The sequence below is a fragment of the Oxyura jamaicensis genome, chromosome 26, assembly GCF_011077185.1.
Source record: "Oxyura jamaicensis isolate SHBP4307 breed ruddy duck chromosome 26, BPBGC_Ojam_1.0, whole genome shotgun sequence".
NCBI classification, from domain to species: Eukaryota; Metazoa; Chordata; class Aves; order Anseriformes; family Anatidae; genus Oxyura; species Oxyura jamaicensis.
In genome coordinates, this window is record NC_048918.1 from 4,506,048 (window position 1) to 4,522,936 (window position 16,889).

Consider the following 16,889-nt stretch of genomic DNA (forward strand, 5'->3'; position numbering starts at 1 on the left):
GCTGCTCCCCAGAACCGGCAGGGGGGCACCCACTGCCTCCTGCACTGCCCAGGACTCCTGGCACCCCTGGAGAGGGTCTGGGGCTATGTCCTCACCAGCCCCCCTTCCTCACCACCTTTTGGGGCCGCACAGCTCTGTGAGCATCCCTCGGGCTCGGTCCAGCCTGGGCTCGTTTCCCAGCAGATGCAGCGCAGCTCCCGAGGATGTGCTAACGGGGAAGGAGCAAGAAGCCAGCCCGCGACGGCGATGTGGTTTGGGGCAGCAGCCACGCAGGGGGGCTCTGGGGGGACCTGGGGCCAAGCCCAGCACCTTGTCCCTGCGTGCAGGGTGAGAAATCTCGCAAGAGGAAGCGGCAGGGCCGCGCAGCAGGAAGGGGGAGGCGATGCTGCGCGGGTGCCCCAGAGGCCGTCCCGCGGGCGCTGAGCGAGCTCGGGGGCGAAGAGCGGGAGCGAGCCGGCAGCGCTGCCCTCCATGCTGCACGGGGAGGCGGGTGGAGGAGGAGGAGGAGGAGAGGGAAGGGTTACCCGGCGCGGCTGCCTGGTAGCGAAATAGCTGCGGCGGCTCCGGAGGATGAGCAGAAGGAGCCGTTGCAGATGAGCGCCGGCGAGCCCAGGATGTGAGCGCGGCTCGCTGCGGGGCCGCCGGTGGTCGCTTGGCCTCTCGCCTCTGCTCGCCTTCGATGACCATCGGCGGCAGCATGAGCAGCGGGTACTGCAGCTTGGACGAAGACCTTGAGGATTGCTTTTTCACAGCGAAAACCTCTTTCTTCCGGAGCACACCGTGCAAGGTCCCTGCCAAGGTAACAGCTTGAAAGCCGCTGTGCGGGGCGGGAGGTGGATGTTGGTGGTCGTGCACATCGGTCTGCAGGAGCTGCCAGAATTCGCTTGCTGTGGGGACAGGAGCAGCGTGGTCTGGGGGGGCTCTACCTGCCTCCTGCAGCCTCGCTGCCTCACTGGGGGAGCAAAGCTCTGCTGCAGGATTTCGCAGCCATCTCTTGCAGACCAGCTCGCCCCCTTCCCAGAGGGTCCACGGAGGAGGAGCCGACTCCAAATGGGATTTTCAGCTTTAGGGGGCAGGCAGCAGCCCCGCGAGCTGGCAGCTGCTGTCCGGGGGTCAGGGTCCTGGACAGAGACCCGCGGTTTGGCCCCACAAAATATCCGCCGTCTGCGTGCATTGTACCTGTCGGGTGGGCAGTGAGATGGGGAAGTTCCAGGACCAAATCCCTCTGCAAACTTGTTAACAGGGGGGTGAATCTGGTCCTTCCCTGGGTGTGCGAGTGCGTGTCCCTGCCTTGGAGATGGAGAGGGTGCTTGGCCGGGCAGCGTGTGGCCCCAGGACAAGGTTTTTGTAATATCAGTAACGCGGAAAATGCACAAAGCTGCTTCGTGTTTCAGTGTTTGTTTAAAAAGAAACATCCCCGTCGTAAACTTTGCCCCGACCAGAACTGAGCACAAAAGGAGAAGGAGAGAGAAGCCGCTGCGGAAGTGGGGGTTTTGCTCAGGAAAAACACCCTGAAGGGCTGCGAGATGAGACCTGGTGGGGAGCAGCGCTGGGGGGTGTCAAAAGGGCTCCGGGAGAGCTCGAGGACACACAGAGCCCCCTGTATCATCAGTGCTGAAATGCTCCTGTCTGGGCTCTGCTATATTTGTCCGGCTGAGGCTGCGAAGTTCCAGCCCTCAGCAGGTGCTGTGGGTTTTGCCTTTCTGCGGGGCCGGGGCTGCGAGCTGGGCCGTTATCCCTGTGGGGCTCTCGGCCTGGGGCTGGGTTTCAATCAACTGGGAAATTTATTTTTCACTCTGAAGAAATTTTCCCTCGGGTTTAACGTGGGATATTCCGTCTCAGCCACCAGCTCCCTCTCGCTATGATTAACCGACACATACTGCTGGGTTTTAAATGTCATTTGATGATTCATTTGTGTAGGAGATGTAAGAGATTGTGATGTTGGTATGAGATGGGCTGCACCCAGCGCTGGTTAACGCCACTCTTATCGAGCCCGGGCACTGCAGCTCCTCCAGCCCGACCCTGCCTGGGCTCAGGACATCTCCCTCGGAGGGGTGCTGGGGCTCTGCGGTGCCTTCTTGCTGAGCTCCTTGGCTGGATGTGGCTGGTGTGGGCTGCTGGAGAAGATGGAGCCTGCTGGGGCTTTGGTGTTGCGGGGAGGAAATGGTTCCTGTGCATGAAAAACACACACAATTTGCTGCTCAGGCAGATGTTGCGCAATGGGGCTGGGTGAGGAGGAGGGTCCCAAGCAGTTCTCCAGCTGGGGGTGGAAATTGTCCTCGGGTCTTGGTAGAGGAAGGTTTTGGGGGTTTGTGGCTTGCTGGGGGTGGGAGGCGCAGGAGCTGGCTCCGAGAGGTCATGCTGGATGCAGGCCCAAGCACAGGTGGACATCTCCCAAGGGTCTTGCATCACTCTGTCCCCTCTTTCTTAATTGGCATCTTGCTTTTCTTGAGCACTTTTTACTGAATGTGGACCGTTTCCATGGCTGCAGTCAGTGCAGGAACAGCAGCATCGCGTTTCAGCCACCAGTACGGTACCTGCTTGTGGCCACCTGCAGCAGATGTCCTCCGGACCCAAACTTGATTGCCCTGCTGGGTGCCTTTGGGAATGGCAACGTCTGTCCTTAGATGCCTGGGAATAGTTCCCAAGCTCAGGGTGTGCAGTGTGCCCGCAGAGCCCTGCACTGGGCAGGAATTAGCTAAACACGGGTAACTTAGGGGTGCAGGACGGGAAAGGCTCAGAAGACTTTGGAGAGGAAATGTTATATGTGGGGCAGGAGGGGGCAGACAGGCCTCCTGCCATTAAACAGGGGGAAAAAAGTGGAATTTGATCACTATGATTAGAGAAATGATTTTCTTGGTTCAAATAACTGGCTTAGTCTGCAAAGCCTCTTTCTAGGAACTTTGTAATTCCTTTTAATTTTCAGAACCACCAGTGCAATCACTCTTCATTAGCAAACAACCATTTTGGATCTCCAAGTGTGACTTCATCCCTGGAGATCTATTGCTTTGGCATTTTCCTGCCTCCTCGGCTGAGTGGTTTCAGTGGCTGCTGCCTGACGCACGATTGCTCAACGCTCTGCAAAAGCCCTGCTCGGGTCCTGCATCAACAGCTTACAGAGGGAAAGGGGCAAGTTTGTCCAAAATGAGAAAATGCAAGATGGCAAGGATGCCAAATCACTGCTGCTCCAGGACTACTCAAATTCTGGAGAAAAAATGATAACCTATGGGAAAGCTTTCTGAAAAGAGACTGATGTGGGGAGGAGAAGTGAAGCTCATCCACGTAATGGAAGCAGCAGCTCTGGGGTTGCCTGTGCACCGCTGCCAGCAGCCCTCGTGCTGGTGGCAGAGCGGGGCCGTGGGATGAGCTGTGCTGCTTCCCATCCGTGGTGGCTCCGGGCAGCCCACCCCTCTTGTCCCTCCTGTGTGGGATGATTGCACCAGGTGGACGTTAGCTGATGCTGGCAGGAGCATCCCGTTTAACTAAAGGTGTTCAGATCTGAGCATGTCCTGGCTGTGGATTCCCTCCTGTCTGGGGAGGAAGGGCTGGTCTGGCCTCCGCGAGGCTGCAGTCGGTTCCCAGAGGTCTGCTGAGACCCGGTGGATTCCTTGTATCTGCCCTGATGTGGGCTGGGGTCTCCTCAGGCTGGTCTCTGGGGATGCTGAGGGTGCCCTGACCTTGCTAAGCCAGGCTCCCCATCGGGTGCTTGTTGGCGAGCAGAGAGGTGGCAGAACAGCGGTTTCTTAGCGAAATCTCCATGGCAATCAACACACCGAGCCCGTCGCTCGCTTCTAACCTCTGAAACGCAGCGGTGAGCCTTTTCCTCTTCCCTAGAGATGCCCCTGCATCTTCTGCCTCTTCCTTTGAACCCCACAGGAAACAGCAGCGTTGTTTGGACTTGGCTCAGGCAGTGAAACCTGTGCTCTGTGTCCGCTGCAGGGTGCAGGGGGAGGCCCCTGGTCGGCACAGCGACCAGGGTGTGGAGGGGCAGGAATATCGCAGCACCCCGCTGAGAGCTCGGGCTGCGTTTTGGGGAGCACAAATTGTAGCAGCACTGATTTAAATGGGGATGGAGCTGTGCCCAAGCACACAGAGGGAAGACTTGGCCTCTCCTGCCTCCAGTTAGGATGGATGCTGCCAAGAACGCGGGCCAAATCCATCTCCACACTTCTGCTCTTCAATTCATTAACTGATTAGCTGGTGAGGAGAAATTAATGGGGAGCGAGCGGGCAGGGACAGTGCCCACGAGGCTGCTTCGTGGCAGCGAGGGGTAGCGGCAGGAGTGATGCTCTTCAGCTGGAAGTGGAGCATCTCTCTCCCGGCATCCTTGCGAACCGATAACTCAAGGTCACCAAGGCTTCATAGTCGCCTTTCTTGGCTTAGAATCCCTCTTCTGAGAGCACGTCACCACACTCACAATGGCCCGTGGGTTTTTACCTCCCAGCTGCAGTCTGTCAGGAGCTCACGGCTCATTAGACAAGTGCAGGATTGCGGAGGGGAGCCTGGCGTGGCCGACTCGCCCTTCCCAGGGCACCTGGCCTGGGCAGCCCGTCTCCTGCTGGGCATCAGCCCCAGCTGAGGCTCCAGCCCTGTCTTACAATAGCTGTTATTTCTTACAGTTGAGGAATAATGCTGGTTATAGAGGGGGACCGTGTTTGCAGTGGGCTGTGATGGCAGGAGGAGGATGTGGGCTCATACCTCTGTGCTGCTGCGGGTGCCCTGGGCTCGGTCCAGTGCATCCCCTGGGTGTCAGAGTCTTGGTGTACCACGGCTGGGCGCGAGGGGTTTTGTGCCACTTCATCCCCGGGTGGCCAGCGTGGCTCTGTCCTGGACCCTGCGGGCTCAGCAGCACCCGCCGGGGTTGTTACGGAGTGGTTGTTTTGTTCTCAGCTTGCTTCATCCTGTCCCGGTACAACAGGAAATGTGGCAACGGTTGATGGTTACTAGCTTCTGTTTTTCTCCCTTCAGCCAGAATTGCATATTCTGCACCAGAAACTCTGCAAAACCAGAGGTCTGGGTAGATTCATGAACTAGCAGACCTCAGGTGGAAGGAGCAGCACTCCTTCCAGGCTGTGTCTGTCCCACCACACGGTCCCCAGGGGAGCCCACAGGGCCCAGGGCAAAGCCTCACTCCCACCTCTCTGGGTTGGAGCCCAGGCAGCTCATGGCTTTGACCACCCTCCCCGGGGACTGCTGCAGCCTCTGCCTCGGGTGTGCAGGAGCAGGGCGAGCTGGCGGGGCTGCTGTAGGATTGCCCCTGTGCTGTCGGTGGGGTGAAGCACCAAGATGTCTTTTCTCCCAGCACTGTCTTGTTGCAGCGTTCCTCCAGCTGACTTTCATAACGCGCTGCAGTCTTCCTTCTTTTGAAGCTGCTGTGATTTTAGAATTGGCCTAGCTGCTTTTCAAGCCCGCTTAAATACTAATACAGTGGAAGTGGTAGCTTCTGGGTTGGTTTCTACAGCTGACGTGTAAGGGGATGAGGGGCTCGGGAGTCCTGTGCTGCTCCTGAAGCTCATCTCTGAGCTGTGGCCCAGGAGGGCAGCGCTGCACGGGGCCGGTGGCTCTGCACACCTGGAGCTGTGCTGCAGCGGGAATGGTTAAACCGCCCGGCACTGGGAGCTTAACATGAGCAAATTAATTCTGTACCAGCTGCACAATAATGAGTGACCCTCAGAGAACACAACGTAGCCCTTAGAACCTGTGTTTGTCAAACTGCATGATGCAGGGCTTCTTTTTTGATCGCAATTGTGCGTGGAAGGAGAAAAACCACCCCGTGGCATACCAATCCCGTAAACCCTCGGAGCTGTGACAGCCAAGGGCTGGAATCTGCTTCCCTGGGGGTGATCCTCCCTTCAGGGCCAGCCTGTCCAGGGCAGGTCGGGCTGGGCAGGGAGGCAGCTGGGCGCTGGAGGCTGCGCTCTGGGCTTGGTCACAGCCCCCAGAGCAGAGGGTGCTGCTCTCAGAGCTCTCGCATGCGGCTGGCCCCGAGGTCTGGGGACACTTTGACGTACGCCTGCGTTGGTCAAAACCTGTAGATGTGGTACGTGACTCACGGGCAGCATTACTGTCTGTGTGTGCTTTCCTGGACTCTGGTTTTTGCACGGGAGGGAAGCCGGAGGATGTGCTGCGGGTCTGGCTTTGGGGTTGTCGGTGAGACCTGCAGGGTGGATGTGACGTGCTGCTCGAACGGAGCCATCGGCGCTGCGGTCTTGAGCCAGGCTTCCTGCTCCCTGTTCTGAGAGTGACGTGGGTTCGTCTCAAACACAAGTAAATAGAACAGAAATTAACCGGGGCTTGGGTGTTCTTGTGCCTCTCTCTGAAGCGCTGCAGGAGGTTGGCTCCTCATCGGCTTCTTGATGGGTGCAGGGCACGAAGATGCCTTTCCCTGGAGCATAAAGCAGTCGGCACCCACCCTGTGCCTGCTGTGAGCCCCGGGGAGCAGCCGTGGTCCTGGCTGCGCCCTCCATGGAACCGCTGGCATCCACGTGCGCCTTGCTCGAGGGCTCATAATTGCTGGCACGTCTTAATTTCCTCCACTGGAAACATCACGTCAGGGGGGGGACTGGCCCTGATGGAGCAGAGCGGATTGCAGTGACAGAGGCAGACTCAGCCGATCTCTTTGCTTTTGCTGTGCACGTCTGGAGGGATGCTGGTCTGCACCGGGTTGTATTTGTGCCACGGGTGAAGTGCAGCACGCACGTGCTCCGCATGCAGCGTGGCCGCAGCTGTGCTGGAGCAGCTACAAGGCTGTTTGCAGACGGAAGGATCCTGTCCTGGGCTCTCCTGGCACGGGGCTGGCTCTGTGTGCTCAGGGCTTCCGAGTGCACATCTCCTGTTAATTGGAAAGGAAGCTTTTTTGTTACTTTATTTTTTTCTCTAATGCCACTTTGGATAGTCTCTACCCTTTACTCTTTTTTAATGGACTCCCACGTCAGCAAAACACCTGTGTGCAACTATTTATTTAGTCAATAGATTGCAGTGAAGCCTGAGTCTTTTGATAAATTGAGGCGTTGAAATTGCCTTTATGATGAATGGGTGTTGATGTGCGATTCTTAACTACTGCAGCAAAGCTCTGCTTTTGTCTCTCCTAGGCAGTGAACAAGGAGAGCGTACGACAACGTTAGTGTTCTTGCACTGGGTTACTGCCACAGATCTGTGAGATCTGTGTTTTGAGGCTTCTTGTTTGCCAGCCTCAAGCAGAAATTGTGAAATCTGCCTTGGAGAATTGCTCAAATGACTCCGGGGCTCTCCAAGTCCTGAGGCTCGAGCCATCCTGCCAGATTGCGACCAGAAATTTCATTTGTCCTGGGCTCGATTCTCCTCCTGAAAGAAATACCACGGCTAGCCCGGGGCGATGCTGGCTTATGTGCAGTGTGCTTGTGTGGCAGGCTGCAGCCCCGTGGTCGGTGCCTCCCTCCGTGTCTGCGTCTGGGGGAAAAAACCCCAGATCCTGGGGAGTGGGGCTGCCAGGGAGGAGCAGGGCTCTGCTCCCAAATTGCTTTCCCCCCCCCCCCCCCATTTTTTTTTTTTTCCCTTGGAGGTTACAACCTTCATTTTGAGCCTTTCCAGCCTCGCTAACACGTCCCTTCACGCTTTCCACTCTCCGTTAACGTGAACTTCTGAGGAAGCCCACACAAAATATGGGATTGCTGCTCGCAGTTCCAGGCTGCATGGGCTGAGATGTATTCATAGCCTGTCTCTGGGGAAGGCGGTGTTTTATGGAGAGGCAGCAGAGCTTTGCGGTGTGAAATATGGCCCCTGAGCGTCTTCCTGGACAGACGCGGGCTTGTTCACAGCCAGTGCAGACCTGGGATGCTAAGAGCTGTGCTTGCAGGGGCCTTGAGCAGTGGGGACACCTGAACTGGTGCAGACCCCAAGGCAGGAGCTCTGTGACCGCGGGCTCAGTCCTGCCCTTGCAGCAGGTTTTTTCCCCCAGGGAGACCCGCGGGTGCCTCTGGGCTTTCCTGTGTGGCTGGGGAACTCCTGGCTTTGTTTAGCTCCATGAGTTTCATTGTGTCCAATACCTTTTTCTTAGCCCACTTGCGAATTTGAATTCACTCCAGGGTCACACGAGTCCTGGCTTCCATCTTTGTGTCGCAGGAGCCACGAGCTCTGCAGCAGGCTGCTCCGGGTTTATTTTGAAGGTGAACTTTTATCCAAAGGGCCTGCTTTGGGCTTGCAGTCACAGTACCCGGGGGGTGGGATCCTGGGAGGTGACCCCAGAAGCAGCTGGTGCCCTGTGTGCTGGGGATGTTACTGCAGCCCCATTGCTTCAGCCTCGTGCCCTGGGTTTCCGTCCCGTCCTTGCCCCTGGTGCGTGGTGCAGGCACAGCACCAGCACCTGGGGACGGCCCCGAGCCTCAGAAGACTCCGCAGCTTGGGGAGAGAGCAGGTAAAGTCCCTGCCTGGCTGTGCGGCCGCCTCCTTGCTGGCCTCCTGGTGGGATTTCAGAACAGTCATCAGCTCTTGTGCCCCTTCAGCAGGGCCAGGCATGCACAGGCACTGTCTCACCCAGCTCCATGTGTGGGATTTTGTCCTGACATTTCATTTTCAGGGGGTCTGTGGGCCTTTACAGCTGGTGCTGCAGTGCTTTGGCATATGGAAGGTGGGAGCAGCGCTCGGGCTCTCGCTGGAGGCTGCTACAAACGCTATCGCTGCAGGAAGCCACCTGCAACCATGCTCCCAGCACCTCGAGAGCCCCCCCCAGCCCTGCAGCAGAGCCTGGGGGGCCCTGGGCACCCACGGGGCTGTCAGAACCAGGCTCTCTTGTGGCAGCATCTCCAGACCCATCCACTGCCCTTCTGCTTAAACACACCAAACGCTGGGCTGCATCTGGGGGGCTGAGAGCTGCCTCTCCATGGCAGGGCTGTGCACTTCTGTTACTCTTGGTGACATTTGCACGCACAACCTGCAGGCTAACCCCACCAACGCGCCAAATCTGTCACTTTGCTTCCTAAAGGAAACTCCCCAAGCCCTTGGTGAGCAGCAGCCGTCATCCTGCAGGCGAGTCCACACGCGGGCAGACGCTGAACAGCTTCTGACACGGGCCGGGCTGTGGTGATTGCATTCGGGGTGGGCAATTTATTAGTCACGCTGCTGGCTTGCTGCTGATGTGACTTTTATTTCTATTTTTTTTATTGCTTTGAGCTGTAATTTCCAAAGCTTTGGACAATAGCAGCACGTCGCTTGGAGGAGTAATCCAGCAGAGATGTAACTTCAGGTTCTGCCTGGGTGAGCCTGCTGAAAGCTCGTTCCTGGAACACCGCAGGCTGCTGCGGGGCTGCCCGGCTCGGGTCGGCAGCGTGGGGGAATGCTATAAATAGGATGTGATTTTCAGCTGCATCGCAACAAGCAAAGAAATGCTCGGCAGGTGCGGGTGCAGCTTTTTCTGAAAGCTGCTTTTAGAGGCTGAATTCTTCACCCTGGTGTGCCCTGCTTTGTATGGGGATGTCGTTACTGCCCCATGCCTCCATTTCTCCCCCTGCATAGCAGCAGTAGTAAGGCTTCCCCCCAGGAGATGGGGAACCATGGTTATTGCTTCCAAAACACTTATTCATCTTTCTGCAGCTCAGTGTGGGGGAGCATAGAGCTGCCTGGGACAGGGTCTATCGGTCAGATCCAGCTTTCACCAGTCTGTAACTCCCAGTCAGGGCTTGGCTCTGCAGGGAGCAGGGATGCGGCGTTTTGTGCTGCTGCAGATCTGCAGGAGCTGTGTGCAGGGTCCGGGCTCACCAGGAGCTCTGTGCTTCTGCTACAGTCACTGCCTGACCCTGTTTCTAATCCCTTACAAGACCCATCTTTCATGCTTTGGCACTATGAGAGAAATTAGTAGCGAGGCGCTCCATGAGCAAAGCCTCTGCAGCTCTACATGTAACCAAGTAACGGCTACCCTTAGACAGACAAACACAACTGGTGGGTGCTCCTCTACAGGAGTGACTTGGGGCAGGGACGTTTGCATCCCTGCACATTGACCCTCTTGGCCGTAGGGACCATCTCCACCTGTGCCATCGCTGCTCATGGAACAGCTCAGGAACTGTGCGGCATCTTTGTTCGTGCATTTCCCAAGCAAGAGAGGAGCCGAACAGATGTGGGGTTATCCCATATATCAACCAGCTAAAGCCCATCTCCTCTCCTTTCAGAATGTAACGAAAACAGTAGAAGAAAAACCCGAGCCTCCAACTGTCGAGGAGATCAAGAAGAAAATTGAAAAATACAATGCAAAAGTTACAAACTGCCTGTTGATGAAGCTGGTACGTATTGCTCTCCATTTAGGCTGCGTGCCGAAAGACCAATGCTGATTTCTCAGGGCTCTGGACTGAGCCTGAGGCAGTCTCCAAGGCCAGAGGGCTCGTGGCTGTAGAGCTGTTCCTGTCGTCCTCACCTGAGCTGTGTTTTCTCCTGCTCTGCACTGCTTGGGTTACTTTTTTTTTTTTTTTTTTTTTTTTTTGGCTGTCCTGTCTTATCTCAGCTGGGGAAATTCACCCAGTAATCTCTGGCCAACATGTGCTGCCATTGACTTGCTGCAAATAGAAGAGGGCGGGGATGAGTCATGGTAAAACTCCGGCTGCAAGGCTGCAGCTCAGCAGCTGCCGCAAAGTGAATTTAGAAGCACGCAGCCTTTCTAGAAACAGATTCTTTCCTAATCTGCCACTGCCATGCTTCTTTAAGCAGAGATCTAAGAACCACAGTAGCTGCGTTGTATTTTGAAGCTTTGATTGCGAGCTTGTTTATCACCACCTGTAAGTAAAGCCTGGATGAGATGTAGCGAGGAGGAAAGGAGGCGGTCTGGTTTACAGCCTGGAGTACCACCAAGGCACGAGCTTCAGATGATCTTACAGAGTGTGGGGGGGAAAGCTTCATAAAGCACAAAATAAACTCTAGGATTTCTAAGAACAGCATCTACGTAACTTCCTGGTGCTTGCTAACATCTGAAAATAAAAAAGTTTATTTAAAATAGTAAGTCTTAGAACAATTTTCTTTGTGAAAGCTGCACAGTAAGCTCAGCTGGATTGAGTCACCTGGTGTTTTTGATGCCTTAGTAATTTACAGGCGTAATTTGGGACCCAAATGCTTACTCCTGAGGTACTTTTCTTGAAGCTTGGTCCAAGTGCAGTTCTGGGACTCGATGCATGCTGGCAGCCCTTTGGTGGGAGCACAGGCTCCCGGCTCCTGGCATGGATCGGTCAGTTTCGTACTGCCCAGCACCACAAAGCAACGGCACGTAGACAGGAGGGGAGGGAACTTGTGAGATCCCATCGAACGTGAGGGGGTAGAGCCCTTCCCAGAGGTTTAAATCCTCCTTGAAGTGCAACTGCAAGTGACATAAATGGTTTCCATTACTAACTTGTAGCAGTGTTGATTTTAAATACGAGACGATAGCTCAAACATGGGAGGAGATGAGTCACCGTGGGGTGGAAGGAACAGGAGGAAGTCGGTGGTGACTAACCCTAAATTACTAGTTACTTTTTACACGATTGCTAAAAAACCCTCAAACCCATCGGAGTGCTGAGCAGCAGAAAGCCCAGCAGTCGCCCTGCGGGCTGAAGCTCAGTAGAGCAGAAAGCACCTCAGGGGTGGTGGGGAAGGAGGAGGTGAGCTCGGCCTGGCCTGCAAGGCCCTGTGGTCCCTCATGGCCGCCCGTCAGGTACCTCATGGCTGTCGGTCAGTCAGGTCCCTCACGGCCATGTCCTTTTTCTCAGAATGATGACGGGACATACACCGGCTTCATCAAAGTGCACTTGAAGCTGCGCCGCCCCGTGACGGTGCCGGCAGGGATCCGGCCGCAGTCCATTTACGATGCCCTCAAGGAGGTGAACCTGGCGGACATGACGGACAAGAGGACGTCCTTCTACCTGCCACTGGATGCCATCAAGCAGCTCCACATCAGCAGCACCACCACGGTGAGCGAGGTGATCCAGGGGCTCCTGAAGAAGTTCATGGTGGTGGATAATCCCCAGAAGTTTGCACTTTTCAAGGAGATGCGGAAGGATGGGCAAGGTGAGTTCGCGCCCTTGGAGCTGCCAGCTTTCCGAGGGCTGATCAATTTTGCTTGCTGTGTTGTGATACAGAAACCTGATCAAAGCATCCCTTCAGGGCTCGGTGGTGTGGCAGGCAGGTCGTGGCTGCATTTCAGATGGATAAATGGCCTGACCTCCTTGAGAGGTGATGCTGCTGAAGTTAATGGGGAATTACTAATTGTCAGAAATGGGCTGAAGTCGTGTAAGACCTAACAGATTGTCATAGATGTCTGGCGGATGCTCAGCTGCTTCTGCTGTGGTCCTGAGCAGTATGAACCACTTATCTAGTCCAAATTAATCTGCTGAGCTCTCCCCTGCTCTGGCACCCGAAGGCTGATGGTGATGTCTGTTCCCATTGCAGTTCTCTTCCAGAAGCTCCCTCTCACCGAGTACCCCTTGTACCTCCGGCTGCTGGCTGGCCCCGACACGGATGTGCTCAGCTTTGTGCTGAAGGAAAACGAAACAGGGGAAGTTGAGGTATGTCTGTGACTCTTTCCCTTGGTTTTTATGTGAGCGTTTAACAGTGGGCAGTGGGACAGACCCCAGACATTTACAGCAGAGGCAGCACAGGCTGAAGCGGTGGCTCATGGTTGCTTCTCTCCCTACAATGCTGTTTGTTTTACCACCTAAAATTCTGAGTTTGATACCAGTTGCTCTCCAAAGTAAAGTTACCAGCTGAATGGACCTGCTTTAAAAAATATGTATCTTTGGCTCATCTATTGCTCCTAAATTTTGGTCTTAAAAAACAACCTAGAGCTGTGATAATCCTGAGGCCACTTCTGATGGCTAAACCATACTCTGTTTACAGAACCACACAGTGCTGTCCCAGAGTTAACCCTCAATAATAAGATTAGCTAAATACTGTGATGAGTAATCCACTAATTTAAATAGAAGCCGGGGACTCTCGGGTAATACATTTGGCTTTAGGCTGCAGTAATGCTCCCTGCCTGGATGAGCACAGACATCAGTGGCCGCAGCATCCTGCGGGAACCCCCTGCCCACAGGGCTGGGCTGCAGCTGGTAAAGGCGCTGCAGCAATGCTGGTTGCTGAGGAGCCACAAAGCAGTATTTATTATGGGATCTCAGTTATCAGCTGAGAGCTTTGTTGCAGGAAAAGCTACAAAAGTAATAAGGTGAATCATGTGTGCTCACTTTCTCTCCATTTTTGTTGATTCTGCAGTGGGACGCGTTCTCTATCCCAGAGCTACAGAACTTCTTAATGATACTGGACAAAGAAGAGAAGGACAAAATCCAGCAAGTGCAAAGGAAGTATGAGAAGTTTAAACAAAGACTGCAACAGACCTTGAAAGAAGCTGGAGGCAAGCCTGGCTAACTTCTCAGGAGGCACTGGGAATCAGACTAAGCTAGATGTTATTTTTAAAATGAAAAGACACTTCTCAGGACACCTTCTAGTGGTCACTTTCCCCATTCATCCTTCCATTAAGGACTGGCACACAGCACTCATAAAATGAACATACTGTATTTTCTTCTTCTGAAACCTCTTATCACAGGACCAGAGCCAGTCAAAGAACGGGAAGCCTGTTCCAGAGCTGTGGCCGTCAGCAAACCAAGCACAGCTGCTGGTTCGCTTTTCAGTTGTACCATCAGATGAAGAAGCTTCGTGGAAAATGCTGAATATTAAACCCAACAGGAACATCTACTGGCTAATTGTTCTAAGCGGGGTAAAACTTGCTGTTCATGCTCCTCCCAGCAACTTGCTTGTTCTTGTTCTGAGGTGCTGCAGCTGCGCTGTGTGTGCCCATGTGGCTGAGTTCTCATTTCTTAAGTAGAGCGCAGGAAGCAGGAGATAACGTGGAGGAGGTTGTTGCACCAAATCACGTGGGTGTTGCAGCTCTCACCCGTGCCAGACAGACTCGTTCAGGGCTCAGCCGGCCAGTGAAATGTAAAGTTGTGACACCATGGCAGCTGCAACACCCCAGCAGTCTTTTAGTAAGTATTACTGAAATTTAGTGATATTAATTCCAGGAAAAATCATCCATTTTGATTCTAATTAATTTCATTTTGCAAACAGACTTGAATTAAAGCAAATATCCCTGATGCTTACTTAAGTTACCCTGTATTTTACAGGTTTTCTACTCTGTAGGAATTGGGACCTATGTTTTAAAAAATGTGTTTAAAAAGTGTGAAGATGTGGGCATGGGATGACAGTTCTGTATAGAACATTTAGCAATACATATCCAACAGACTAGTCCAGGGAAGCTCAGGAACTTTCACAAATCAAACCCCTTCTGAGCTACGAACAGGTCTGACACCAAGGGAGAGGAGCTCTGACCGAGGCCAGTGTGTGGAGGTGGTACCACAAGCACAGGCTGCCTGTGCAAGAAATCCTTAGCACCAGGAATAGTAAGGGAACTATTAACCTCAGCTGCTTTCCTCCCACCACCCTCTTGTACCGTGCTTCCTCTTGCTAAACCCTCTTTGTGCTGCTCCCACCTCTCCAGTCTGTAACGTGCCATGCTCTCCCTCCCCGGGCCACTGTGTTCATCTTCCCTCACTCCCTGCTCACAATGGGTGCTCTTTCTGCATGTGCAGGAAGGTTACCGGGTTTTGGAGCTAGGAGGAAGTCTTTCTCCCTCGCTCAATGCTCCCAGTGTCTCCAATGCTTATGCACTTCTCGTCCTTCATAAAATCCCTTAGCTGGAGTGTCAGCTACTGCTGTAACTCTAGCCAGAGACCCTGATCACTGAAGTACAAGGAATGCTACAGGGATGCCAATCCAAGAGATAATTTTCCCCATGTTTACTTTCAGTGCTTTGCACTGAGCACATTGCACACAGCCAGGTTCAGTCTTCCCTCTGTTTACACAGGATAGAGCAACAAAGTGTAAAAAGAGAAGAGACCATTAAAACGAGCTGGAGCGTGTGAAGTGTTTCCTACTGACTTGATGAACCAAGTGTCCCTTTGAGCTCCCTGTTGCAATCCCACCTACCCGAAGTGGGAAGGGAGGGAACAGGTTATTAGGTAACAGTTGTGATGGAGACAACTTGGAAGAGTCTAAAATTTACCTCAGTGCCTTTTTTTTTCCTTAAGTGTGAAAACTTTACATTTGGGCTAAGGAAGATTTGGAAGGGGCTTTTGTCAAGACACCTTGTCAGTGCTCCCCCCAGTTACCTGAAGTACTGTTGTGATGAGGCTGCTTTTGTCCATAGGGAGAAGAGGAACGGTTGTGTTTCTTTCTGCAAGGTGACTGTTTGGCTTTTTTTTTCCAGGTTTATACTTGAGTATGTTTGTTTATAAATGGTAAGAGAGCATAACTGCATCACGTAAAGCCTCTTGGTTTGTATAAATGCCACTTTGTGCAAGCTTAGTTCCAGCTTCTATCTTAGTCAGTAGTGTAAAAGGGTTTGCAAACAGGGCTCCAGCCTCTGGCATGCAGTGCGGGAAGGGCCTCCCAGCTGTACTGTATTCTCTACCCAGATGACCTTTAACAATATGGCAGCAGCCCAAATAGAGCAGCACTTTTCCAGCTCTAGGGCTGTCTGCCCGTTTATAAGAATACTTACTACTTTGCTATGTACTCGTGAAGTATTTAAATAACATTTATCTAGTGCTTTGAGTCTTAAAAGCACTGTATAAATACTTCTGTTCAGTCAAGAGGAAGAACACTGCAGAAACTGCCATTGGTTCTGAGAAACAAGATCCAGATGCTTGTTTTTAAATCCCTTATCTTTCTGGCTAAAAGTTGCAAAGATCTTTTTTCCTTTTTTTTTTCTTTTTTTTTTTTCTTTCTTATTGCTGTTGTTTTCTATTAGAGTTTTGGTGACTATCTCCCTTTCCATTCCTGGAACCCAGCATGTCTTTGAAATTTTGTAGAAGGCATGGCTTCTTATGCAATTACCGTGAATGCTGCTGAAAACCTCCTGCAAAGGGGAGGGCTGTTTCCTTTGTTTTTTGAAGATATGGGGCATTTGAAATGGTAGGTACTGAAACTCAAAGTCTCAACAGTCAGTTGAGCTGTGTCTAGGCATATCGGGCCCCTTCCTTAAAGCGCAAAATACTGTTGGCAGTGCCTTTGGTTAGTATATTGTGTTGCCTAGTTCATGTGAATTTATTTTTCATGTCTATTGTAAAACATGTAAAATAATGTGTATAGAATGGAATAGTAAAGCTTCTATGGCAAAGTGAAATGCATTTTTTGCAATGCTGTAATTTATTTTTATTACTCCCTAGTAATTCTATGGCATTTTTAAAAAATGTCCTACTTCCAGCTTTTTTGAAGGTTCTGAAACTACTTATTAATATGCAGATGGTGTAAAAGACAATGACAATAAAACTGTCAGTAATTAAAAAAAAATAAAAATCTCTAACTTATTTTTCTGGCGCCTTCCTATGGTACTTCCTTTACTGAGTCTAAAGGGAAAATACAGGACTCCTTCCTAGAAGTGAATTTATATGTCTTAATCCTACTGTAAAGTGTTTAAAGTCTAAGCTTCAGCTAAAGCAGTATGGAACATCTATTCCTGTGAAACCAAAGTGTTCTGTCAATTGCCTTAGTATTTTTGATGGCTTTGAGAGAACTATTACCTGTGATAAACTACTGCTAATGTCATACAGAAAAATGTATTTACATGTGAAAATAATATAAACCATAAAAATGCAGCAGAGTTCATTCTCCATGCTGAAATGTCTGGTGTTAATACCTGGAAGTGTTTAAAAAGATAAAATCTAAAAAGAAATAGCTTTTACATCTAATACAGACAGTCTGTGGCACACTGTCCTGGAACATTCCAAGGTGCTGTGTTGGAACATACTTTGCTAATATTGTGACTGAAGTTCTCTTACTGCGCTTTTGGTTAAAAGATGCAAAGAAAGAATGTTGGACTAACCAGAAAAATAGTGCACCCCTACAAG

At 52.3% G+C, this 16,889-nt stretch overlaps 1 protein-coding gene across 1 annotated transcript; it reads left to right on the top strand.

Moving 5' to 3' along the window:
* The first annotated feature begins 305 nt into the window (after positions 1-305).
* On the top strand, positions 306-16,332 carry RASSF5 (Ras association domain family member 5). Its single transcript, XM_035347050.1, has 5 exons — positions 306-799; positions 10,140-10,250; positions 11,700-11,997; positions 12,379-12,494; positions 13,198-16,332. The coding sequence occupies exons 1-5, from the start codon at positions 680-682 to the stop codon at positions 13,348-13,350; spliced, it is 798 nt and encodes a 265-aa protein (XP_035202941.1). The 5' UTR covers positions 306-679; the 3' UTR covers positions 13,351-16,332.
* The last annotated feature ends 557 nt before the right edge of the window (positions 16,333-16,889 follow it).